Raw genomic sequence first — 25,632 nt, 5'->3', positions numbered from 1 at the left:
CAGGGAGACGCCTGACATGATTAATCTAGGATTTAGTGGCAGCTATGGGCTGCCATTAACTCCTTATTACCCCGATTGCCAACGCCCCAGGGCCAATCGGGAAGAGCCGGGTAGAGTCCCAGAACTGTCGCATCTAATGTATGCGGCAATTCTGGGCGTCTGCTGGCTGATATTGTTAGGCTGGGGGGCTCCCCATAACGTGGGGCTCCCCATCCTGAGAATACCAGCCTGCAGCCGTATGGCTTTATCTGGCTGGTATTAAAATAGGGGGGGACCGTACGCCGTTTTTTTAAATTATTTATTTATTTATTTCTCTGCTCCATAGTGACACGCTCACCGGCGACTGTGATTGGTTGCAGTTAGACAGCTGTCACTCAGCGTGTGGGCGTGTCTCACTGCAACCAATCATATTTGCCGGTGGGCGGGGAAAGCTGGGAATACGAGATTAATTAATGAGAGGTCGGCTTTTTCAAAAGACGAAAAGCCGCCGGAGTTTAGAGAACAGCCGTGCTGCGCCGCGCAGGTGATCGTGGAACGGTGAGTATGGGAGAGGGGTACTCCATTCAGTCACTCTGGTGATTAGCGGTCACCGGTGAGTCCTTCACGGGTGACCGCTAATCAGGATGCGACACAGACAGAGCAGTGGTATGACAATGAAGTCGGGTAAGGTTCACCCCAGTTCATTCTCTACGTGCGACTCTGTCTGCTGTCAGCGGGTATGTATCTACGACATTGTGCATCACAAACACGCATACATTCACACGGACTACACATACACGTGTCAGTTATTTCTCTCAAGAATAAACGGACAATCAACACGCAAACACGGCTAGCATACGGCATTCCCACAGATGGCACACGGACACAAAAAAAGGACACAAAAATGGAAAACGGACCCGAAAAACGGACGTAACACACGTGCGTGTTTTTTCATGGATGTGTGAAGGGGGCCTATGGGAGAGGAAGCATCCAGAGCGCATGAATGCTACATCAATTCAGCAGTCACAATACATCCATATCGGCTGCATTTTGAAACGCACATGCGTTGCCAAATCGCTGCAGAATTTTCAGCATGACAATACGCAATGTGCGCACATAGCCAAACTGCTTTAGGGATAAAAAAATTGAAAGTTTGAAAATAGTTAATTTTTCAAATTTTTTTGTCAAAATTGTGATATTTTTAGAAATAAATGCAAAAAATACCGACCTAAATTTACCACTAACATGAACTACAATGTGTCATGAAAAAGAATCGAATCTTTGGCCACGGTCACATGCCGAGTTATTTTTACCTCCGTATTTGTAAGTCAAAACCAGGAGTGGAACAATCAGAAGAAAAGTATATGGCTGTGTCCGCACTTTGCGACGTCCTAGTTGCAGTTCTAAACGCATCCTCTGGCAGAAATTGCTTTTGACCACTAAATCACGGTAAATACGCATGTGTTTTTACCGCGTGTTAGCGCTTTTTACTTGCTTTTCCATTGCGTTTAGACAGATGCGTTTTGAACATAAAGACAGTGCTAAATAAAGTCTAAACAGTCAAACACAACGCATGCGCCCGGCAGGGCCATTCACTGTAATGGAGCGCACTGCGTTAGCGTGTGCTCTGTTTTGTGCCATAGAAAGGCATAGAAATAGAGAAAGAACAGCCACCGGTGGGCGCGCCCATATCGTGTAGTACAATAAATAAATAAATAATTTTAAAAAATACAACGTGCAGTACCCCCCAATTTTGATACCAGCCAGGGTAAAGCCACATGGCTGATGGCTGGTATTGTCAGGATGGGGAGCCCCACGTTATGGGGAGCCCCCCAGCCTAACAATGTCAGCCAGCAGCCGCCCGGAATTGCTGCATCCATTAGATGCGACAGTCCCGGGACTCTACCCGGCTCGTCCCGAATTGCCCTGGTGCAGTGGCAAACGAGGTAATAAGGAGTTAATGGCAGCAGCCCATAGCTGCCACTAAGTCCTAGGTTAATCATGGCAGGCGTCTCCCCCAGATACCTCCCATGATTAACCTGTAAGTTAAAGAAAATAAACACACACATCCAAAAAATCCTTTATTTGGAATGAAAGACAAAAAACACCCTCTTTCACCACTTTATTAACCCCTCAAAAACACCTCCAGGTCCGACGTAATCCCCGCAAGGTCCCATGACGCATTGAGCTCTGCTACATTGGAAGCTGACAGGAGCGGCAGTAGAACACCGCCGCTCCTGTGAGCTCCATGTAGCAACTGAAGTGAGTCGCGCGATCAGCTGTGCTGTCACTGAGGTTACTCGCGGCCACCGCTCTCAGGTGGAGGACTACAGCTGTGGCCGCGAGTAACCTGAGTGAAAGTACAGCTGATCGTGCGGCTCACTGCAGTCACTAAAGGGATTTGCGATCACAGGTGACCGCAAATCAAGCTGCGACACAAAGAGAGAGCCGCGCGATGTCAGTGAAATTGGGTGAAACTCTGACATCACTGCTGCGGACTCCTGTGTCCTGGCACTGACCTCGGAGGTTCATCTGAGTTCATGACAGCACACAGAGACAGAGCCGTGGAATGACAATGAAGTCGGGTGTTCATCCGAGTTCATTCTCATTGCCCGACTCTGTCTGTGTCTGCTGTCAGCAGGCATGTAGCCGAGCTGAATTGCCGGGGGACCGCACTGACAAAAATGCATCCAAAACGCATGTAAAATGCATGCAAAATGCATCCAAAATACATGCGTTTTGGATGAATTCTTTTTGTCAAAATGCAGTGTCAAGTCTGCCAGCGGGTGCGCTTGTTTCTGCACTGATCAGGACGCAACGTGCGCACATAGCCTTAAGGCCACGAGCACACGTATTTGGTGAAATTTTTACCTCATTATTAAGGTCACATGCAGACGAGTGTTTGGTGAGGTTGTTTACCTCGGTATTAAGGCCACGAGCACACGTTGCGTATTTTGTGATTTTTTTACCTCAGCATTAAGGCCACGTGCACATGTTGAGTATTCGGTGAGTTTTTTACCTCAGGATTTGTAACAAAACCAGTAATGGGTAAAAAAAAAAATGCAGAACTGGTGCCCGTGTTTCTATTATAGTTTTCCTCTGATTTTTCTGCTCCTGGTTTTGGCTTACAAATTCTGAGGTAAAAAAGTCATCAAATACTCACCGAGTCTACATGGCCTTAATACTGAGGTAAATGACTCACCAAGCACTCATGGTGTGAACATGGCCTTACTCGTCTAGTAAAATGGATGGAATTCAGCCCATGTGCATACATTGAGTATTTGGTGAGGGGTTTTTTTTTTTTTTCCAAAACGTTTTTTATTGATTTTTCAAATTTGTAAAAACATGACAAGTATCATTGCAAAAGAAGAACATTCGTCTGACAAAATGTGACATAGAGGTGGGTGATACCCCAATTTGGAGTTCCATGTTGCTGTTCGATTTAAGATAGTATACAGTAACATTAAACCAAAACATAGGTAATGAAATATAATATAACATATGCAATACAATTCGTTAAATCTCTGTGTCGTCCCTGAATGATTTCAATTTTGCTAGCGTGTCTTGGTATTCCCAACCGTCTCGTCTCCCCCTCCCACCAGAGCCCCCTCCTAGGTGATTCTCAGTTTACCCAGGCTGTCCTGGATATCGCTCAGGATATACCACTCCGAGTGAACAAAAGGTGCCATCAGGTTAATTATTTCTCCCTGTGTGAATTGGCTTTCAATAAAATGTCTCCATCTCACAAAAAACTTGGCTGTCAACCCATCTTTATCCCTCTCCGCTTCTAGTTTTTCCCACTTCAGAAGGTTGTGTAGTTCGCCCACAACCTCCTTTATGGATGGGCCCTCCCTTTGAATCCAGTGTTTTAAGATGCAACGCTTAGCTATCATGGCTATGTCATGCGTTATTGCGTATTTCCTCTTTTCCTGCGTGCTCGGTCCTCCTCCTACTCCTCCCTCAAAGGAGTGGAAAATCCACACCATTAAGTCTAGTTTGCTGAAAATTCCCCATGTTGACTGGGCAAATAGTCTGACTTGGTTCCAGAACCTAGCGATTGTCTCACATTCCCATAGCCCATGCAGCATATCCGTTTTTTCTTTTTGACACTTAGGACACCACCTATCCCTACCTGGTATGTTGAAACCTATAATGGCCCTATGTAGAATTCTGAATTGAGTGTCTCTCCATCTCTCATTGGTAATGTGTTTCCGCACTTGTACCCATCCTCTCAGTATATCATCCACCACTTCTTCCCTTCCCAATTGTTTCCCCCACGCTTTTAAAGTCCGACTATCCTCCCGAGAGATAAGCACCCCCCTTAGCGATCGATAAATTTTAGAGACATTTATACTTGTTACATCACATTCCAGTAACTCATCAATCGAACTTCTGTTCAGCTCTCTTCCAACCACACCCAGGTCTCCTATTATTCCATGTTTCAATTGTTCATACTGGATGACATGTGAGCTATTAAGGTTGTACTTATCCAGCACTTCCCGACCTGTCATCCACCTCCTGTCCTCCACATTCATAACATCTATCATTCTCCTGACTCCCCTCTCTTTCCATCTAGTAAATAGCTTGTTTTCTCGTCCCAGGGGAAAATTTGGGAATGCCCAGGGGTTCAAGTACTTGGACACTTTCCATGAGAGCCCCAGTTTTTTCCTTACCGACTTCCATGTTAGCATGGTGTCTCGGAATATAATTGAGTCCCTTATGTGCCCTTCAACCCTGGATAGTGGGGAGTGCAGAATGGACGTCAGATCCCACGGTGACGCATATTTAGTTTCCATCGCATGATCTGAGTGCCTACTCGTTCCTCTCACCCAATCAATTACATGCCTCATGATACATACAAGATTATACCCTTGGACATCTGGAAAGTTTAGACCTCCCTCCTCTGCTGACTTCATCAGCGTACGCAGCTTTATTCTGGGTTTCCTTCCCCTCCACAGAAATTCTGTATACGCGGAGTTGAGCTTATTCACATCCTTTAGTTTTAGCAATAGCGGGATTGTCTGGAAGGGATACAGCAGCCTAGGAAAGCTCATCATTTTTATCAGGTGACATCTTGCCAGTAATGGAAGTGGCAGACCTTTCCATCCCTTTAATTGAACTATAATTTTCCTGATTAGCGGTCCATAATTCAAGTTATAGATTGTTTCCACCGATCTTCCTATATGCACTCCCAGGTATTTAATTGAAGATTGTGCTATAGGAATTCCACATAGACAGCCATCCCTTATTTGTCCCCCCATTGTCCCATGATGCCCCTTTAGGAACATGATCTCGCATTTTTTTTTGTTCAGTTTGAAACCGGAGAATGAGCCAAATTTTTCAATCAAGGCAAGAGTCTGTGGCAAATCCGCACCGGGGTCCCCCATATAAAGTATGATGTCATCAGCAAAAAGCGCTGTCTTTACTTCTGAACCCCTTATCTTGATTCCTTTAAAGCTATTTTGTCCCTGTAGTATTCTTGACAACGGCTCGATTGCCAGGTTGAATAAAAGAGGAGATAATGGGCAGCCCTGTCTTGTTCCCTTCATCAAAGGGAACACGTCTGATAGAAAGCCCGGAGTGTGAACCCTAGCTCCCGAGTTGGCATAAAGGTTTCTAATGTAAAGTCTCATCTTGCCTACAATCCCTATGGCCTCCATTACCCTGTCTAACCACCCCCAATTTACATTATCAAACGCTTTTTCTGCGTCAAGTGTAACTAGGGCAGGTCTAGCCCCTCCCTCAGTGAGACCCAGTCTAACCGCGTCTACCACTAGAATTGTCTTTCGGATATTGGTAACGGCATTTCTCCCCTTAATAAACCCCACCTGGTGATTCGTAATGATCCTAGGTAAGATCTCGGCCAGTCTATTAGCCATGATCTTGGACATAATTTTTAAATCCTGATTTATGAGCGATATAGGTCTATAACTAGAGGGATCATCCAGGTCCTTGGTTCCCTTGGGGAGTAATTTAATATATGCTATGTTGGAATTTTTGGGTATTTCCGCCCCTCCCAGGAAAGCATTAAAGACTGAGGTTAGATCCGGCGAGATCAGATCCTTCAGAGCCTTATAGAATTCACTATTGAAACCGTCAGGTCCCGGTGCCTTGTTGGTGTTAAGCTCCCCAATTGTTCTCGTCACCTCCTCTACTGTGATATCTGCGTTTAAGGCACTCAAATCTTCCTCCGTCAAGCTAGGCATTTGGGCTTGTCTTAGCCACTCTGCCTCATCAGTCATGTCGTTATTCCCTGACCCATATAGTTTTCTATAGTAATCTCCCAACAGTTTATTAATGTCCTTAGGATCCGTAGTCACCTCTCCCCCCTTTGTTTTCAGTTTAGAGATCACTGTCATCTTTCTGCTGCCCCTTGCCAGATTGGCCAACATCCTTCCCGCCTTGTTGCCAAACCTATGTAAGTCAACCTCCTTGTGCGACCAGAATAGTTGTTCCTTTTTTTTGGCCCATTCGTCAAATCCCTCTTTTGCCTCCAACCATCTGCCTTTTGTCATGGGAGATCTATTTGTCACATAATTTGTATATGCTACCCGTACTGCTTCACTATGGAAATTATAATTCTCATTGGTTTTCCGTTTGATCATGGCTGCGTACCCCACCAGACGGCCCCTTAGGACCGCTTTTGCCGTTTCCCAAAATATCACTGGGGACTCTCTATGTTCCTTATTGTCCTCTGCGAATTCTCCCCACCACTCCTGTAGCACCTTGTGGAAATTATCTTGCCTGAGAAGGAACGATGGGAATCTCCATATGATATCTGTACCTCTCCTGAATTTCTCTCTAATGCCCAATCTCACCGGACTATGATCAGAGATCACCATATTCTCTATCACACAATCTTGCGTTCCACTCAGTAAGTCTTGCGAGATCCAGAACTGATCAATACGTGACCAGCTATCATGAGGGTGAGAGAAGTGTGTATACTCTCTGTCATGTGGGTGAGTTAGTCTCCAGATGTCTTTCAGTCCTACGTCTTCTAATGTTACATCCCTATTGTCTAAACTCCTGCCCACATTAGCTGTGGTGAGGGGTTTTTTAACCTCAGAATTTGCAAACCAAAACCAGGAGTGGAACAATTGGAGGAAAAGTATAGTAGAAACGCATCACCACATCTCCATTTTGTACCCACTCCTGATTTTGTCTTATAAATCCATTCCTGAGGTAAAAAAAAACCCTCAATGATGTCACGCTCCCCGGGTCCCCTGCGCTGCCCCCCGGCTCACCTGTCACGCTCCCCGGCTCCCCTGCCTCGCTTCCCGGTTCCTTGGTCCGGTCACCGCCGCTCCCCGCTCTCCAGCATCCATTGCCGGCGCGTCCCCGGCGTCCTGGTCCCCGCTCCCGGCGCCCGTCGGCTTCTCAGCCCCAGCCCAACCCTGCTGCTTCCTCCTCGCAGCTTCCTGCTCTGGCTTCTGGCACTCGGGCCGCGCGCATGCGCATTAGGGCGCGCGCGCGGTCATTGACCCTTTCTTAAAGGGCCAGCGTCCATTAACAGGAAATGATGCAAACAGGTACAGGGTATAAAGGGGTTTGATGTCCAAGGGGGCGGGGCCTGATCTTCGTGTTTCTTAAGCTAGGAGTCAGGTCTCCAGGTGTCTCTATGATATACTCACCTATCTCTCTTGTAGAGCCGTGCCTGCCTCGCCATCCGGTCCTGCCGAATCCCGAACCCCCGAACGCTGTCCATCTGCCATCCTGACAGTCCGCACCATCTCGGATCCCTGCGGTGACCCGTCATCTCGCTCCAAAGGTTCCGGACCCCGCCTGACATCTTCTCGGCTTCCGAACCTGAGCTGCGTCTCCCGGACTACCATCAGTGACTCCGTGGTCTCAGGGACTTCTCCGTTATACTCGTATGCACGGACTGTTCTGCTGCCTATAGTGCTCCAGCTACCGGACCCCTTACCATCATCAAGGAGTTCGGCCCAGTGGATCCACCTCCTGGGTCTACCCGTCCACCTGGCCCTGACAAATGAGTGAACGTCGCCTTACATTATTTTTTTCGTGACACATTGTACTTCATATTAGTAGTAAATTTAGGTTAATATTTTTTCATTTTTTGTGAAAATCGTAATTTTGGCAAAAATTTGGAAAAATTAGCAATTTTCTTTTTTTTTTTATATATGCTTCCTCACATTGGACGTACCGATGCGTCCGATTTTGGGGTGTTTTCTCACAAATGGCCGTACCGATACGTCCTGGTGAATGTGGGGGCACAGGGGCTGTGGGATTATGGATGTACTGATACGTCCTGGTGATTATGGGGGCACAGGGGCTGTGGGATTATGGACGTACCGATACGTCCTGGTGATTGTGGGGGCACAGGGGCTGTGGGATTATGGAGTACCGATACGTCCTGGTGAATGTGGGGGCACAGGGGCTGTGGGATTATGGATGTACCGATACGTCCTGGTGAATGTGGGGGCACAGGGGCTGTGGGATTATGGACGTACCGATACGTCCTGGTGATTGTGGGGGCACAGGGGCTGTGGGATTATGGAGTACTGATACGTCCTGGTGAATGTGGGGGCACAGGGGCTGTGGGATTATGGAGTACTGATACGTCCTGGTGATTATGGGGGCACAGGGGCAGTGGTATTAGTTGAAGGATTCCAGAGTTATCACGTTACAAAGTGGACATTGGTCAGATTTTTAAAAAATGTGGTCATTAAGCTCAAAATTTGCTCTGTTACTAATTAGTGGCATTTTTCACGCAGAAAGTGTTTTGTGTCACGATATGGACTACATTATGTCGCCCGCCCCAGCCTCTGACAAGCCTGAGACCCTTCGGTTTAGCGGGCCGCGGTTGCTAAGCAACAAGCAGGCGCCATGTTGCTCCTCCCTCATGAGGTCGCGATTGCGCTTCCGGTTCCTTTACACTCTCCGCCCGCCGGAGCCACCGGAAGCGGAGGGAGCCGGGCGGAAAGGTACGGGAAGCCCGTGACAGTAACCAGCGCCGCCACCTCCCTCCCTCCCGGCCACCCCCGCCATCATTGTGTGCACCCCCAGAGCGCCGGGACCCCCGCGCTGCCCGTCACACCCCCTCCCTGCCCGCCATGGCTAAGAACACACTGTCGTCGCGTTTCCGCAAGGTGGACATCGATGAATACGACGAGAACAAGTTCGTGGACGATCAGCTACAGGAGGAGCCGGCGGAGCCCCAGGGGCCGGACGAGTCCGAGGTGGACGGGCTCATCAGGCAATATCCTTCTCTGTCGCCCGCAGGTTTGGGGCAGCCGCCATTCATTCCCCATGGTGACCCCTCACCGGCTGCCAATTATTGGGGTCCATCCCTAGCTATCACCCTTTGGACTATACCGGACGATCTCCCATTGCAGGACCCTTTAGCACAACTTCTGTCATCCAGAGAGTCCATTGAAATCAATGGGATTTTTTCTTGTCAGAAAGCTCTGCGCCGTGCTAAAGGGGCTGGAAATCAATGGTGGTCCTACGTCAATGTGGATTGATTCCAGCAACTATATAGTGTATATAAGGGTTAATGAAGGGGGGATCACATTTGATGATCACCCCCCTTTCGACTTACTGATGGAACCAGATCCTGGGGGTCCTGGATGTGAGGATCGATGGGACCAGATCCTGGGGGTCCTGGATGTGAAGACTGATGGGACCAGATCCTGGGGGTCCTGGATGTGAAGACTGATGGGACCAGATCTTGGGGGTCCTGGATGTGAGGACTGATGGGACCAGATCCTGGGGGTCCAGGATGATTTTTAGCCATTGGGAGAAATCTCTGTGCCGTGCCAAAGGGGCTAATGCATTATAGAGCGACTGTCCCAGACTGTCATGTTGTGAGTGTTAATTTGGACTGTTTCTTAGTAACGGCGATGACCGGTGATGTCCACGGATCATATAGAAGGGCGATGGGAAGATTATTTTTCTACTTTTACTTTTTGCAATTGGGTTTCATTAAAAGTATTGCATCATTTGCCTTTTATAACCTCTGTTGCACTGGCTGCAGAGTGAGTTAACTGAGAATCTGTCATTCAGCTCACCATTGATTGGGAGCTTGTAAACGGAAGGTTAAATATCGTTCTGAAACCCAATTGCAAAAAATTACCCAAAAGTGGACACCCCCTTTAAATTAACGCACTAGGCATTTGTTGAGATCTTAGTCTAAGCTGAAATGGGGGCTCCTAAACAGCTGCAGTCCCTTTTATTATGACAGTAAAGGGCCAGAATTTGGGGGCACAAGTCCTTATATTTTTTACTTGATAGAAAAAAAATGACATTGTTGTCAGATTTTCAGATTGCGGCAAATTGTCACCTGGATTTCTTTTTGCTAATTCATTCTGTGCTGACTCCCTCTACTTCTAGGCCCTCGGTGCTGGGTGTGATGTACCTTTTTACTTTTATTACGTTAGTAAATTGGTTTATTGCTCTGTAAATATTTATATAGCATTTCCTGTAACATTCTGCAGTATTTAGAAGTCTTTGCTTCATGCTCTACTGGTTTGGCTACTAGTTGTTTGTGGCACCTAAACCCAGAAAGTTTGGCTGTGGCACCCGTACGCAGAATGTTTGGCTACTGGTTGGCTGTGGCACCCGTACGCAGAATGTTTGGCTACTGGTTGGCTGTGGCACCCGTACGCAGAATGTTTGGCTACTGGTTGGCTGTGGCACCCGTACGCAGAATGTTTGGCTACTGGTTGGCTGTGGCACCCGTACCCAGAATGTTTGGCTACTGGTTGGCTGTGGCACCCGTACCCAGAATGTTTGGCTACTGGTTGGCTGTGGCACCCGTACCCAGAATGTTTGGCTACTGGTTGGCTGTGGCACCCGTACCCAGAATGTTTGGCTACTGGTTGGCTGTGGCACCCGTACCCAGAATGTTTGGCTACTGGTTGGCTGTGGCACCCGTACCCAGAATGTTTGGCTACTGGTTGGCTGTGGCACCCGTACCCAGAATGTTTGGCTACTGGTTGGCTGTGGCACCCGTACCCAGAATGTTTGGCTACTGGTTGGCTGTGGCACCCGTACCCAGAATGTTTGGCTACTGGTTGGCTGTGGCACCCGTACCCAGAATGTTTGGCTACTGGTTGGCTGTGGCACCCGTACCCAGAATGTTTGGCTACTGGTTGGCTGTGGCACCCGTACCCAGAATGTTTGGCTACTGGTTGGCTGTGGCACCCGTACCCAGAATGTTTGGCTACTGGTTGGCTGTGGCACCCGTACCCAGAATGTTTGGCTACTGGTTGGCTGTGGCACCCGTACCCAGAATGTTTGGCTACTGGTTGGCTGTGGCACCCGTACCCAGAAAGTTTGGCTACTGGTTGGCTGTGGCACCCGTACCCAGAAAGTTTGGCTACTGGTTGGCTGTGGCACCCGTACCCAGAAAGTTTGGCTACTGGTTGGCTGTGGCACCCGTACCCAGAAAGTTTGGCTACTGGTTGGCTGTGGCACCCGTACCCAGAAAGTTTGGCTACTGGTTGGCTGTGGCACCCGTACCCAGAATGTTTGGCTACTGGTTGGCTGTGGCACCCGTACCCAGAATGTTTGGCTACTGGTTGGCTGTGGCACCCGTACCCAGAATGTTTGGCTACTGGTTGGCTGTGGCACCCGTACCCAGAATGTTTGGCTACTGGTTGGCTGTGGCACCCGTACCCAGAATGTTTGGCTACTGGTTGGCTGTGGCACCCGTACCCAGAATGTTTGGCTACTGGTTGGCTGTGGCACCCGTACCCAGAATGTTTGGCTACTGGTTGGCTGTGGCACCCGTACCCAGAATGTTTGGCTACTGGTTGGCTGTGGCACCCGTACCCAGAATGTTTGGCTACTGGTTGGCTGTGGCACCCGTACCCAGAATGTTTCGCTACTGGTTGGCTGTGGCACCCGTACCCAGAATGTTTGGCTACTGGTTGGCTGTGGCACCCGTACCCAGAATGTTTGGCTACTGGTTGGCTGTGGCACCCGTACCCAGAATGTTTGGCTACTGGTTGGCTGTGGCACCCGTACCCAGAATGTTTGGCTACTGGTTGGCTGTGGCACCCGTACCCAGAATGTTTGGCTACTGGTTGGCTGTGGCACCCGTACCCAGAATGTTTGGCTACTGGTTGGCTGTGGCACCCGTACCCAGAATGTTTGGCTACTGGTTGGCTGTGGCACCCGTACCCAGAATGTTTGGCTACTGGTTGGCTGTGGCACCCGTACCCAGAATGTTTGGCTACTGGTTGGCTGTGGCACCCGTACCCAGAATGTTTGGCTACTGGTTGGCTGTGGCACCCGTACCCAGAATGTTTGGCTACTGGTTGGCTGTGGCACCCGTACCCAGAATGTTTGGCTACTGGTTGGCTGTGGCACCCGTACCCAGAATGTTTGGCTACTGGTTGGCTGTGGCACCCGTACCCAGAATGTTTGGCTACTGGTTGGCTGTGGCACCCGTACCCAGAATGTTTGGCTACTGGTTGGCTGTGGCACCCGTACCCAGAAAGTTTGGCTACTGGTTGGCTGTGGCACCCGTACCCAGAATGTTTGGCTACTGGTTGGCTGTGGCACCCGTACCCAGAATGTTTGGCTACTGGTTGGCTGTGGCACCCGTACCCAGAATGTTTGGCTACTGGTTGGCTGTGGCACCCGTACCCAGAATGTTTGGCTACTGGTTGGCTGTGGCACCCGTACCCAGAATGTTTGGCTACTGGTTGGCTGTGGCACCCGTACCCAGAATGTTTGGCTACTGGTTGGCTGTGGCACCCGTACCCAGAATGTTTGGCTACTGGTTGGCTGTGGCACCCGTACCCAGAATGTTTGGCTACTGGTTGGCTGTGGCACCCGTACCCAGAATGTTTGGCTACTGGTTGGCTGTGGCACCCGTACCCAGAATGTTTGGCTACTGGTTGGCTGTGGCACCCGTACCCAGAATGTTTGGCTACTGGTTGGCTGTGGCACCCGTACCCAGAATGTTTGGCTACTGGTTGGCTGTGGCACCCGTACCCAGAATGTTTGGCTACTGGTTGGCTGTGACACCCGTACCCAGAATGTTTGGCTACTGGTTGGCTGTGGCACCCGTACCCAGAATGTTTGGCTACTGGTTGGCTGTGGCACCCGTACCCAGAATGTTTGGCTACTGGTTGGCTGTGGCACCCGTACCCAGAATGTTTGGCTACTGGTTGGCTGTGGCACCCGTACCCAGAATGTTTGGCTACTGGTTGGCTGTGGCACCCGTACCCAGAATGTTTGGCTACTGGTTGGCTGTGGCACCCGTACCCAGAATGTTTGGCTACTGGTTGGCTGTGGCACCCGTACCCAGAATGTTTGGCTACTGGTTGGCTGTGGCACCCGTACCCAGAATGTTTGGCTACTGGTTGGCTGTGGCACCCGTACCCAGAATGTTTGGCTACTGGTTGGCTGTGGCACCCGTACCCAGAATGTTTGGCTACTGGTTGGCTGTGGCACCCGTACCCAGAATGTTTGGCTACTGGTTGGCTGTGGCACCCGTACCCAGAATGTTTGGCTACTGGTTGGCTGTGGCACCCGTACCCAGAATGTCTGGCTACTGGTTGGCTGTGGCACCCGTACCCAGAATGTCTGGCTACTGGTTGGCTGTGGCACCCGTACCCAGAATGTCTGGCTACTGGTTGGCTGTGGCACCCGTACCCAGAATGTTTGGCTACTGGTTGGCTGTGGCACCCGTACCCAGAATGTTTGGCTACTGGTTGGCTGTGGCACCCGTACCCAGAATGTTTGGCTACTGGTTGGCTGTGGCACCCGTACCCAGAATGTTTGGCTACTGGTTGGCTGTGGCACCCGTACCCAGAATGTTTGGCTACTGGTTGGCTGTGGCACCCGTACCCAGAATGTTTGGCTACTGGTTGGCTGTGGCACCCGTACCCAGAATGTTTGGCTACTGGTTGGCTGTGGCACCTGTACCCAGAATATTTGGCTACTAGTTGCTAGCGGCAGCTATACCCAGAAAGTTTTGCTACTGGTTGCTTGTGGCACCAATACCCAGAAATTTTGGCTACTGGTTGCTAATGGCTCCTATACCTAAAAAGGCTGGATACTGATGGTTGTGGCACCTATGGCCATAAAGTTTGGCTACTGGTTGTTAGTGCACCTATACCCACAAGGTTTGGCAACTGATTTGCTGTGGCACCCATACCTGGCAGAAAGTTTGGCTACTGGTTGCTAGTAGCACCCATACCCAGAAAGGTCCGCTTCTGGTTGCTAGTGGTACCCATACCCATCAGAAAGCTTGGCTACTGGTTGCTAGTGGCACCCATACCCATCAGGAAGCTTGGCTACTGGTTGCTAGTGGTACCCATACCCATTAGAAAGCTTGGCTACTGGTTGTTAGTGGCACCCATACCCATCAGGAAGCTTGGCTACTTGTTGCTAGTGGCACCCATACCCATCAGAAAGCTTGGCTACTGGTTGCTAGTGGCACCCATACCCATCAGTTGTTTTTTTTTTTTAAATTAATTTCTGCATGGAAAAAAAATGGCGGCATCCGCGATGCTGAGATGGAAAGCAAAGCTTTTTAACCCCTTCAGCCCCCAGCCTGTTTTCACCTTAAAGACCCGGCCATTTTTTGCAATTTTGACCAGTGTCACTTTGACAGGTTATAACTCTGGAACACTTCAACGGATCCTGGCGATTCTGAGATTGTTTTTTCGTGACATATTGTGCTTCATGTCAGTAGTAAATTTAGGCCGATATGTTTTGCGTTAATTTGTGAAAATTTCGGAAATTTGGCGAAAATTTTGAAAATTTCGCAATTTTCAAAATTTGAAATTTTATGCCCATAAATCTGAGAGATAGGTCACACAAAATAGTTACTAAATAACATTTCCCACTTGTCTGCTTTACACCAGCGCAATTTTTGAAAAAAAAAAAATTCCGTTAGGAAGTTAGAAGGGTTCAAAGTTCATCAGCAATTTCTCATTTTTCCAACAAAATTTACATAAAAAAAATTTTTAGGTACCACATCACATTTGGAGTGATTTGAGAAACCTAGGCGACAGAAAATACCCAAAAGTGACCCCATTCTAAAATCTGCACCCCTCACTCTGCTCAAAACCACATCCAAGAAGTTTATTAACCCTTTAGGAGCTTCACAGCAACCAAAGCAATGTAGACGAAAAAATGAAAATTTTACTTTTTTAACACAAAAATGTTACTTTAGCCATAAAAATTAGTATTTTCACAAGGGTATCAGGAAAAATGCATCATAAAATGTATTGTGCATTTTCTCCTGAGTACGCAGATACCTCATATGTGGTGGAAATCAAATGTTTGGGCACACGGCAGGACTCGGAAGGCAAGGAGCACCATTTGAATTTTTGAACGCAAAATTAGCTGCACTCATTAGCTGACGCCATGTCGGGTTTGAAGACTCCCTGAGGTGCCTAAACAATGTAGCTCCCCCACAAGTGACCCCATTTTGGAAACTAGACCCCTCAAATATTTTTTCTAGATGTTTGATGTGCACTTTGAACCCCTGGGGGCTTCACAGAAGTTTATAACGTTGAGCCGTGAAAAGAAAAAAAATTTTTTTTACCACAAAACTGTTGCTTCAACCAGGTAGCTTTTTTTATCACAACGGTATCAGGAAAAAATGCACCATAAAATGTATTGTGCATTTTCTCCTGAGTACGCAGATACGCCATATGTGGTGGAAATCAAATGTTTGGGCACACGGCAGGACTCGGAAGGCAAGGAGCGCCATTTGAATTTTTGAGTGCAAAATTAGCTGCACTCATTAGCGGACGCCATGTCGGGTTTGAAGACTCCCTGAGGTGCCTAAACAATGGACCTCCCCCACAAGTGACCCCATTTTGGAAACTAGACCCCTCAAATATTTTTTCTAGATGTTTGATGTGCACTTTGATCCCCTGGGGGCTTCACAGAAGTTTATAACGTTGAGCCGTGAAAAGAAAAAAAATTTTTTTTACCACAAAACTGTTGCTTCAACCAGGTAGCTTTTTTTATCACAACGGTATCAGGAAAAAATGCACCATAAAATGTATTGTGCATTTTCTCCTGAGTACGCAGATACCCCATATGTGGTGGAAATCAAATGTTTGGGCACACAGCAGGACTCGGCAGGCAAGGAGCGCCATTTCACAGCAAAATTGGTTGGAATTATTAGCAGACGCCATGTTGCATTTGGAGACCCCCCTGAAGTGCCTAAACAATGGAGCTCCCCCACATGTGATCCCATTTTGGAAACTAGACCCCTCATGGAATTTATCTAGCTATTTAGTGAGCACTTTGAACCCCTGGAGGCTTCACAAACGTTTGTAATGTTCAGCCGTGAAAATATTTTATTATTTTTTTTACCACAAAATTGTTTTTTCAAACAGGTAGCTTTTTTTTCACAAGGGTATCAGGAAAAAATGCACCATAAAATGTATTGTGCAATTTCTCCTGAGTACACAGGTACCTCATATGTGGTGGAAATCAATTGTTTGGGCATACGGCGGGGCTCAGAAGAGAAGGAGCGCCATTTCACAGTAAAATTGGTTGGAATTATTAGCAGACGCCATGTTGCATTTGGAGACCCCCTGAGGTGCCTAAACAATGGAGCTCCCCCACATGTGATCCCATTTTGGAAACTAGACCCCCCCCCCCATACAAAAAAATTAGTTTGGCGAAATAAAAAATACAGACATCAGTAAAAAAAAAAAAAAAATGAATAAAAAAAAAAAAAATATGAGCGCCTGCCACTAAGACCAGTGCCAAACGTGAGAGCAATGCACGAGTCTCGCATCGCATCATCCACTCCAGTCTGGAAGCAAGCAACTGCGCTGGATAATGCGATGCGAGAGGGCGGGGCGGCAGATGAGAAAGGGCGCAGCGGATGGAAGATGAGAAAGTGCGCAGCGGATGGAGGAGCGGCAGAGGATGGGAAAGGGCGCAGCGGATGGAAGATGGAAAATGGCGCAGCGGATGGAGGAGCGGCAGAGGATGGGAAAGGGCGCAACGGATGGATGATGGGAAATGGCGCAGCGGGTGGAGGAGCGGCAGAGGATGGGGGGGGGGGAGGTGAGATGGGGATACCTACCTTACAGGATGGATCTAGGCAGCAGGATCACAGCAGACAGAAGAGGCAGCAGATGAAGGAGGCAACAGATTGAGGAGGGTGAGAGGGGGCAGTAGATGAAGAGGATGGGAGAGAGCAGGCAGCAGATCGGGGAGGGGGGCAGAGTCTGATGGGAGAGAGAGATGGCTCATGGAGGAGGGGGGGCCCCAGAACATGGAGGGGGGAGGGGGGGAGGGTGGCTTGCAGCACATGTGGGGGGGGGAGGGTGGCTTGCAGCACATGTGGGGGGGGGAGGGTGGCTTGCAGCACATGTGGGGGGAGGGTGGCTTGCAGCACTGCAAGCCACCCTCCCCCCCCACATGTGCTGCAAGCCACCCTCCCCCCCCACATGTGCTGCAAGCCACCCTCCCCCCCCCACATGTGCTGCAAGCCACCCTCCCCCCCACATGTGGAGCACTGCAAGCCACCCTCCCCCCCACATGTGGAGCACTGCAAGCCATCCTCCCCCCACATGTGGAGCACTGCAAGCCATCCTCCCCCCACATGTGGAGCACTGCAAGCCACCCTCCCCCCACATGTGGAGCACTGCAAGCCACCCTCCCCCCACATGTGCTGCAAGCCACCCTCCCCCCCCCCACATGTGCTGCAAGCCACCCTCCCCCCCACATGTGGAGCACTGCAAGCCACCCTCCCCCCACATGTGGAGCACTGCAAGCCACCCTCCCCCCCACATGTGGAGCACTGCAAGCCACCCTCCCCCCACATGTGGAGCACTGCAAGCCACCCTCCCCCCCACATGTGGAGCACTGCAAGCCACCCTCCCCCCACATGTGGATCGGAGCGGCGGCCGGGACAGCGGTGGATCGGAGCGGCGGCCGGGACAGCGGTGGATCGGAGCGGCGGCCGGGACAGCGGTGGATCGGAGCGGCGGCCGGGACAGCGGTGGATCGGAGCGGCGGCCGGGACAGCGGTGGATCGGAGCGGCGGCCGGGACAGCGGTGGATCGGAGCGGCGGCCGGGACAGCGGTGGATCGGAGCGGCGGCCGGGACAGCGGTGGATCGGAGCGGCGGCCGGGACAGCGGTGGATCGGAGCGGCGGCCGGGACAGCGGTGGATCGGAGCGGCGGCCGGGACAGCGGTGGATCGGAGCGGCGGCCGGGACAGCGGTGGATCGGAGCGGCGGCCGGGACAGCGGTGGATCGGAGCGGCGGCCGGGACAGCGGTGGATCGGAGCGGCGGCCGGGACAGCGGTGGATCGGAGCGGCGGCCGGGACAGCGGTGGATCGGAGCGGCGGCCGGGACAGCGGTGGATCGGAGCGGCGGCCGGGACAGCGGTGGATCGGAGCGGCGGCCGGGACAGCGGTGGATCGGAGCGGCGGCCGGGACAGCGGTGGATCGGAGCGGCGGCCGGGACAGCGGTGGATCGGAGCGGTGGATCGGAGCGGCGGCCGGGACAGCGGTGGATCGGAGCGGCGGCCGGGACAGCGGTGGATCGGAGCGGCGGCCGGGACAGCGGTGGATCGGAGCGGCGGCCGGGACAGCGGTGGATCGGAGCGGCGGCCGGGACAGCGGTGGATCGGAGCGGCGGCCGGGACAGCGGTGGATCGGAGCGGCGGCCGGGACAGCGGTGGATCGGCGGCCGGGACAGCGGTGGATCGGCGGCCGGGACAGCGGTGGATCGGAGCGGCGGCCGGGACAGCGGTGGATCGGAGCGGCGGCCGGGACAGCGGTGGATCGGAGCGGCGGCCGGGACAGCGGTGGATCGGAGCGGCGGCCGGGACAGCGGTGGATCGGAGCGGCGGCGGGGACAGCGGTAAATCGAGCGTGGCGGCGGGGCGATCGGAGACAGGGGCGAGCGGCTGGGACAGGGGCAGGCGAGCGGCTGGGACAGGGGCGGGCGAGCGGCTGGGACAGGGGCGGGCGGGCGGGCGAGCGGCTGGGACAGGGGCGGGCGAGCGGGGGCAGCAACTTACCGATGGGCACCCGCAGAGCTTCGGCTTCCAGGGACGGTCACAGGCCGCAGATCCACATTGATTGGAGAGAGCGGTCACAAGACCGGTCTCTCCAATCAGAGCTGGGGGCGGGTGAAGCATCGATCACCCAGCTCCAGCCAATGGCCAGTGCTACAGCAGCACTGATCAGGGCTGGATTTCAATGTTCCAGCCATTTTCAATGGCTGGAACATTACAGTGGCTGTAATTGGCTGAGCGGCGTTCGTCAGCCAATCACAGCCTCTGTAGGTTCGGGGAGGAGGCACCACCCCTCCTGACGTCAGGCAGAGGTCCCCTCCTTCCCGAATCCACCGTTTAAGTAAATAAATTTCACTCCCCGGGGCTCCGGGACCGCGATTTCGCCAGGACGTACTGAGTACGTCATGGGTCCTTTAGCACCATGTCACCATGACGTACTCAGTACGTCCAAGGTCGTTAAGGGGTTAATTGCTGCGTTATCCATAACATGGACTGCAATGCTCAGCCCCTGCAGATAATCGCTGTATTGTTTTATTTTTAGGAAGATTTTCAGTCCTTTCAATATTCACCCCGTTTCTTGATGTCACCAAGGCTAAGGGCGCCCCATATTTTTATCTTCTGTTGTGGGTACGTGCTTGTAGTCCTATACTAGCACTACTTAGACTTTTTTTAGGTGTTTTTCTGCAGTACTCCAGACAGAGGCCGCGACACTTGTTTGGTCTCCATCTGATAACGTTTTATACGTTTCCATATTGCAAAATCTGCAATGAAAATCCATGATAAAACGTAATCTCCACTTTCTCATCCTGTCTGCAATATCTGTGCAGGATTATTTTTTTTTCGTGTCTCGGTGAAAAATGGGTTTTCTGGTTTCGGGAAAGCCATCACCTAGCTGTAGTTATTAAAAAACAAAAAAACAAATTAAAACTGAGCTTTACTCACCTTCCCCTTGTCCAACAGTGAATCTCCACCGCTGCTCTGTGTCTGTTATTGTCTGCAGTGCTAGGCTCACGTCATCACCGCTGCAGCCAACCAGTGGGCTCTGATGCTCGGTGGGCAATAACAGACACCTGGAGCAGTGGGAGAGACTTGGCGCAGGACCTGGGAAGGGTGAGTAAAGCACGCTTGTTTTTTATTATTTTTTTTTTTATTCTTTATAAACATAAGTTAATATATTTAACAGCAAAGTGGACCAATATATTATAATAAAATCACATGACAGAACTTAGTCCTGCTTTGCAGAAAGCAAAGTCTTGAGGGTTTTTATTAAAACAGAAAAATACTGTATTACATTGTGGATTTCCCTCCTGTTTGTCTGGACCAAAAATTGTGCTTTTTATCTGCACTGAGAGCCCATAGTGTTGCAAAATTACAACTCTCATCATGCCCTGGCAGAGTCGTAGTTTTGAAACAGCTGGAGTGCTTCAAATTGGGGAACATGAGTTTAGAAGATATTTTAAAGGGAACCTGTCAGCAGAAATTTTGCTCTAAACCTAAAACTTTTCCCCTCTGCAGCTCCTGGGCCGCATTCTGGAAAGGTTCCTATAGTTTTTGTGCCCCCTTTTAGACCAAATTAAATACTTTATAAAGTTGTACCTTTTGGTATGCAAATCTTCTAAATTATCCATGGGGGCCGGCGGTCTGGTGTCCGTTACTGAATAGGATAACTGAAGTGAGCACTAATATATATATATTATGAGTGCAAGCCAAAAATTACATACTATATACGGATAAGGCTGCACATCAAACTTAGATAATAGTATAATGCCTCAAGCATATGGACAAATATTGGAATATACAATGAAAAATGCTACTTGCTAATTTGAACATGTGAATAATGAATTGCATACCTGCCATGAATATTAGGAAAAAGGAGATATTTAGCAATCGCATTGATCAATGTAACTGAGCCCCAAGGCCTCGTCAAGGCATATCTCTATATTGGGGTCCCTAGCTCTGTGACCCTAACTGTGTGTCATCTCATTGCAATTAAAAACTGCTATGGGTGGAGAGGGGTAACTAAGGACTTTCTTATATAGATGGAAAAAACATGGCCGAAAGGGGCGGAGCTGTGTTCACATTCAGAAAAAAACTACATATAACTGAATAGGATAACTGAAGTGAGCACTAATATATATATTACTAGAAGGTGGCCCGATTCTACGCATCGGGTATTCTAGAACTTACGTATTGTGTAGTTCATGTATGATTTTTGTTATATATATATATATATATATATGTTGTTGTGTGTAGTTACCAAGTGTTTGTGTAGGGCGCTGTACATGTTCTGGATGTTGTCTGGGTGAGATGGGGGGTGAGAGCGGTGTTGTTTGTGTGTTGCGTTGTTTGTGGAGCGCTGTGTGTCTGTAGCGTTGTGTGTGTGTTGCGCGGTTTGTGTGTGTGTGGTGTGTTTTGGGGGGAGGTATGTTTTGTGCAATGTGTGTGTTGTGCGGTATGTGCGTATATTTGTGTGTGCAGCGTTGTCTGTGTGTGGGTGTCTGTGTAGGGAAGTTGTTTGTGGTTCCCAGTGTGTGTGTGTGGTGTGTTGTGCAGTGCGCGCGCGTGTGTGTGTTGGGGGGAGGTGTGCACTTCCCATCGTGCTCCATCCCCCATGCAGCGCACTCCCCATCGTGCTCCATCTCCTATGCTGCGCACCTTCCATCGTGCTCCATCTCCCATCCTGCGCACTCCCGATCGTGCTCCATCCGCCATGCAGCGCACTCCCGATCGTGCTCCATCCGCCATGCAGCGCACTCCCGATCGTGCTCCATCCCCCATGCTGCGCACTCCCAAAAGTGCTCCATCCGCCATGCTGCGCACTCCCAAACGTGCTCCATCCGCCATGCTGCGCACTCCCTTTCATGCTCCATCCCCCATGCTGCGCACTCCCTTTCATGCTCCATCCCCCATGCTGCGCACTCCCAAACGTGCTCCATCCCCCATGCTGCGCACTCCCAAACGTGCTCCATCCCCAATGCTGCGCACTCCCCATCATGCTCCAAGCCTCCCCCTCCCAGCCTCCCCCAGCATCAGCCTGCCCCTGCATCAGCCTTTCTCCTTCTAGCCTCCCCCAGCATCAGCCTCTCTCCTCCTAGCCTCTTTCCTCCCAGCCTCCCCCAGCATCAGCCTCCCCTAGCATCAGCCTCTCTCTTTCCAGCCTCCCCCAGCATCAGCCTCCCCCAGCATCAGCCTCTCTCCTCCCAGCGTCCCTCGTCCCAGCCTCCTCCAGCATCAGCCTCCCCCTCCCAGCCTCTCTCAGCATCAGCCTCTCTCCTTCCAGCCTCCCCCAGCATCAGCCTCTCTCCTTCCAGGCTCCCCCAGCATCAGCCTCCTCCAGCATCAGTCTCCCCCTCCCAGCCTCCTCCAGCATCAGTCTCCCCCTCCCAGCCTCTCTCAGCATCAGCCTCTCTCTCCTTCCAGACTCCCCCAGCATCAGCCTCCCCCTCCCAGCCTTCCCCACGATCAGCCTCTGTCCTCCCAGCCTCCGTCTTCCCCTCCCAGCCTCCCTCAGCATCAGCCTTCCCCAGCATCAGCCTTCCCTTCCCAGTCTTTCCCAGCATCAGCCTCCCTCTCCCAGCCTTCCCCAAGATCAGCCTCTCTGCTCCCAGCCTCCTCCAGCACGCCGTGCTCCTCTGCCGACACTCACACACCCGATCGCATACACTCACACACACCCGATCGCATACACTCACACACACCCGATCGCATACACTCACACACACCCGATCGCATACACTCACACACACCCGATCGCATACACTCACACACACCCGATCGCATACACTCACACACACAGACACTGACAATATCGCACATACGCGCTCACAGTCACAACATCCGGAGATACCACATGCTTCTGGCCATGTGATTCTCCGTCAGGTCCTGGAAGGTCACAACAGCACAGTATCGAGGTCGAGAAGCAAGTGATATCGGCGGATGCTGTGAGTATGTGGATGCGATGTAATGTGTGTGTGAGGTGTGTGTGAGAGTGAGTGTGATCTGATGTGTGTGTATGTGTGTGTGTGCTGTTATGTGTGTGCGTGTAGATGTCCGGCCGAAGCAGGACCTTGATGCGCTGGTAACTATGCAACCATGGTTACCAGCGTATCTCGTCCCCCGCTCGCACGGGAGCCCACACCAGCATACGGCAAGGCCAGCAATGCGAGGGTAAGTGTCGGCTGGGCTGGCGGCGTACGCTGATGTGGGCTCCCGTGGGTGGGGGGGGGGTCGGGTACAGTACTCACCCGGGAGTCGTTTCTCCGTCCGTGTCAGTTCGGGGACTGCGTGCGGGGGGCGGGGCCAGAGCTAGCGTGCATTGCGTGAGGGGGGCGGGGCGTGGCGTGGCCGAGTTGCCAATCCCTGCAGGGTGCCGGGGCGAGAGGCCAATCTGTGGGGGGGGCGGAGCCTGGGCGAGCGGCTGGCCAATCTGTGTGGGGGCGCAGCCTGGGCGAGCAACCAATCCGTGTGGGGGGGCGGGGCCATGGCGAGCCCAGCGGCCAATCAGCTTTGTGTCACCGTAAGGACACTGTCACCGTGACACAATTTTGGAGCATGACAGACAGACAGACAGACAGACAGACAGACAGACAGACAGACAGACAGACAGACAGACAGACAGACAGACAGACAGACAGACAGACAGACAGACAGACAGAATAAGGCAATTATATATATAGATGAGTGCAAGCCAAAAATTACATACTATATACGGATAAGGCTGCACATCAAACTTAGATAATAGTATAATGCCTCAAGCATATGGACAAATATTGGAATATACAATGAAAAATGCTACTTGCTAATTTGAACATGTGAATAATGAATTGCATACCTGCCATGAATATTAGGAAAATATGATTACGCCGTCCCCCAACACTCCATTTCATACCTCAGGACGCCGCCCAGTGCGCCCGTGGTCTCGTGCATGCGACGTGCGACTGTACCGGGACTGTGCACTGTGACTGCTGGTGACGTGATTGCGCAGGCACAAGATTATGGGCGGCGCTGTGATTGTCATCAGCAAGTACCCGCCCATAATCTCGTGCCCGCGCTTTCCCCTCTGCCTCCAGCGTTCTGCGCAAGCGCTGGCCAGATGACCCGACGTCACCTCTTTCCCATCTTGCCCTGGAGCAGGAAATAGATGGGAGGAGCGGAGCAGGACACCACCGGTTACGAGAGGTGACGTTGGGTCATCTGGCCAGCGCTTGCGCATAACGCTGGAGGCAGAGGGGAAAGCGCGGGCACGAGATTATGGGCGGGCACTTGCTGATGACAATCACAACGCCGCCCATAATCTCGTGCCTGCGCAACACGTCACCAGTGGTCACACAGTGCACAGTCCCGGTACAGTCGCACGGTGCATGCGTGGGACCTCGGGTGCACTGGGCGGCGTCTTGAGGTGTGAAATGGAGCGATGGGAATGGCGTAAATTAGCAGGAGGGACAGTAACGGACACCAGACAGCCCGCCCCCATGGATAATTTAGAAGATTTGCATACCAAAAGGTACAACTTTATAAAGTATTTAATTTGGGCTAAAAGGGGGCACAAAAACTATAGGAACCTTTCCAGAATGCGGCCCAGGAGCTACAGAGGGGGAAACTTTTAGGTTTAAAGCAAAATTTCTGCTGACAGGTTCCCTTTAAGATGCAATTCTTATGAGAGAAAGCAGTTGAATGAGTGCAGCGGAGCGTTTCCAGTCTCTACACCTTGTTTTCGAGGTGCACACGTTACACGCCGGTGCCACTGAATGGACGTCTGTGTAATCCACTGGGAGGGACGTCTGTAATGAAGGGCGCTCGCCCACCACACCCTGATTATGTTTGACTTTGAATGGGTTGTGTAAAAAAAAAAAAAAATCCTGTCTGTAGCTACATTCCTCCCCACAACCTGAGGACGCCACCATTGGCTTCTTAGTCACACCGGTACTTCCTTCCGAGACCGTGGCCATGTCTAAAATATAATTTACAGATGCGTTTTTTCGTTCCTGCGACCACTGACTTTGCATCTCTGCTCAGTAACTTTTCACATGTATCGTTGTGTATCTAAGCCCCCAGATTGGTGGCGGGTGGCACGTGGTGGAGCAGGATATTCCTGTCCAGGATACTACTTGGTTAAAAAAAAAAAAAATTGTAGTAGATTATGTTCTAAAATGAAGTACTGAAAATTGTACTTTAGTGGAAAGTGAAATAATATTTATTCATTTATATAGCGCTATTAATTCCACAGCACTTAACATACATTGGAAACACTGTCCCCATTGGGGCTCACAATCTAGAGTCCCTATCTGTATGTCTTCTGGGAAATGGCGGCGGAGAGGTGAGTGAGATCGTCCTCTGACGCTGCACATTCATTAGTATGATCGCACACCCACAGGGGTATACTAACATGCTAATGAAGCCAACTAGCCAAGGAACTAACGCCCAGGGGACTAGTCCCCGCACTCATTAGCATACGATAAAAGATCTTTTCTATAGATCTCTTTATCTATGCTAGTGTATACAGGGACGGTTAGGCAGGGATTAGCAATATACACCCAGAACTGCTCGTGGCTCTGGCTCCATATTGGACCTGACAGGTTCCCTTTAAAGAAATGGTGTGCACATACTCCTGTTTAGATTTTCAGACATAAATAAAAAACTTGATGGATGGATGGATGGATCCCTGTC

At 50.8% G+C, this 25,632-nt stretch overlaps 1 protein-coding gene across 1 annotated transcript in view; it reads left to right on the top strand.

Annotated features, from left to right (window-relative positions):
• Positions 1-8,869: 8,869 nt before the first annotated feature.
• The window catches only part of ARPC5L (actin related protein 2/3 complex subunit 5 like), a 42,142-nt gene continuing 25,379 nt past the window's right edge, over positions 8,870-25,632 (top strand). Inside the window, exon 1 of the mRNA XM_075324132.1 lies at positions 8,870-9,200. Coding sequence (XP_075180247.1) covers positions 9,054-9,200 — 147 coding nt within the window. The 5' untranslated portion in view covers positions 8,870-9,053. The remainder of the gene's footprint in view (positions 9,201-25,632) is intronic.

The sequence above is a fragment of the Anomaloglossus baeobatrachus genome, chromosome 9 (genome assembly GCF_048569485.1).
Source record: "Anomaloglossus baeobatrachus isolate aAnoBae1 chromosome 9, aAnoBae1.hap1, whole genome shotgun sequence".
Taxonomy (NCBI): Eukaryota; Metazoa; Chordata; class Amphibia; order Anura; family Aromobatidae; genus Anomaloglossus; species Anomaloglossus baeobatrachus.
Note: the sequence above shows the minus strand (reverse complement) of the source record. Positions and strands in the feature narration are given on the sequence as shown.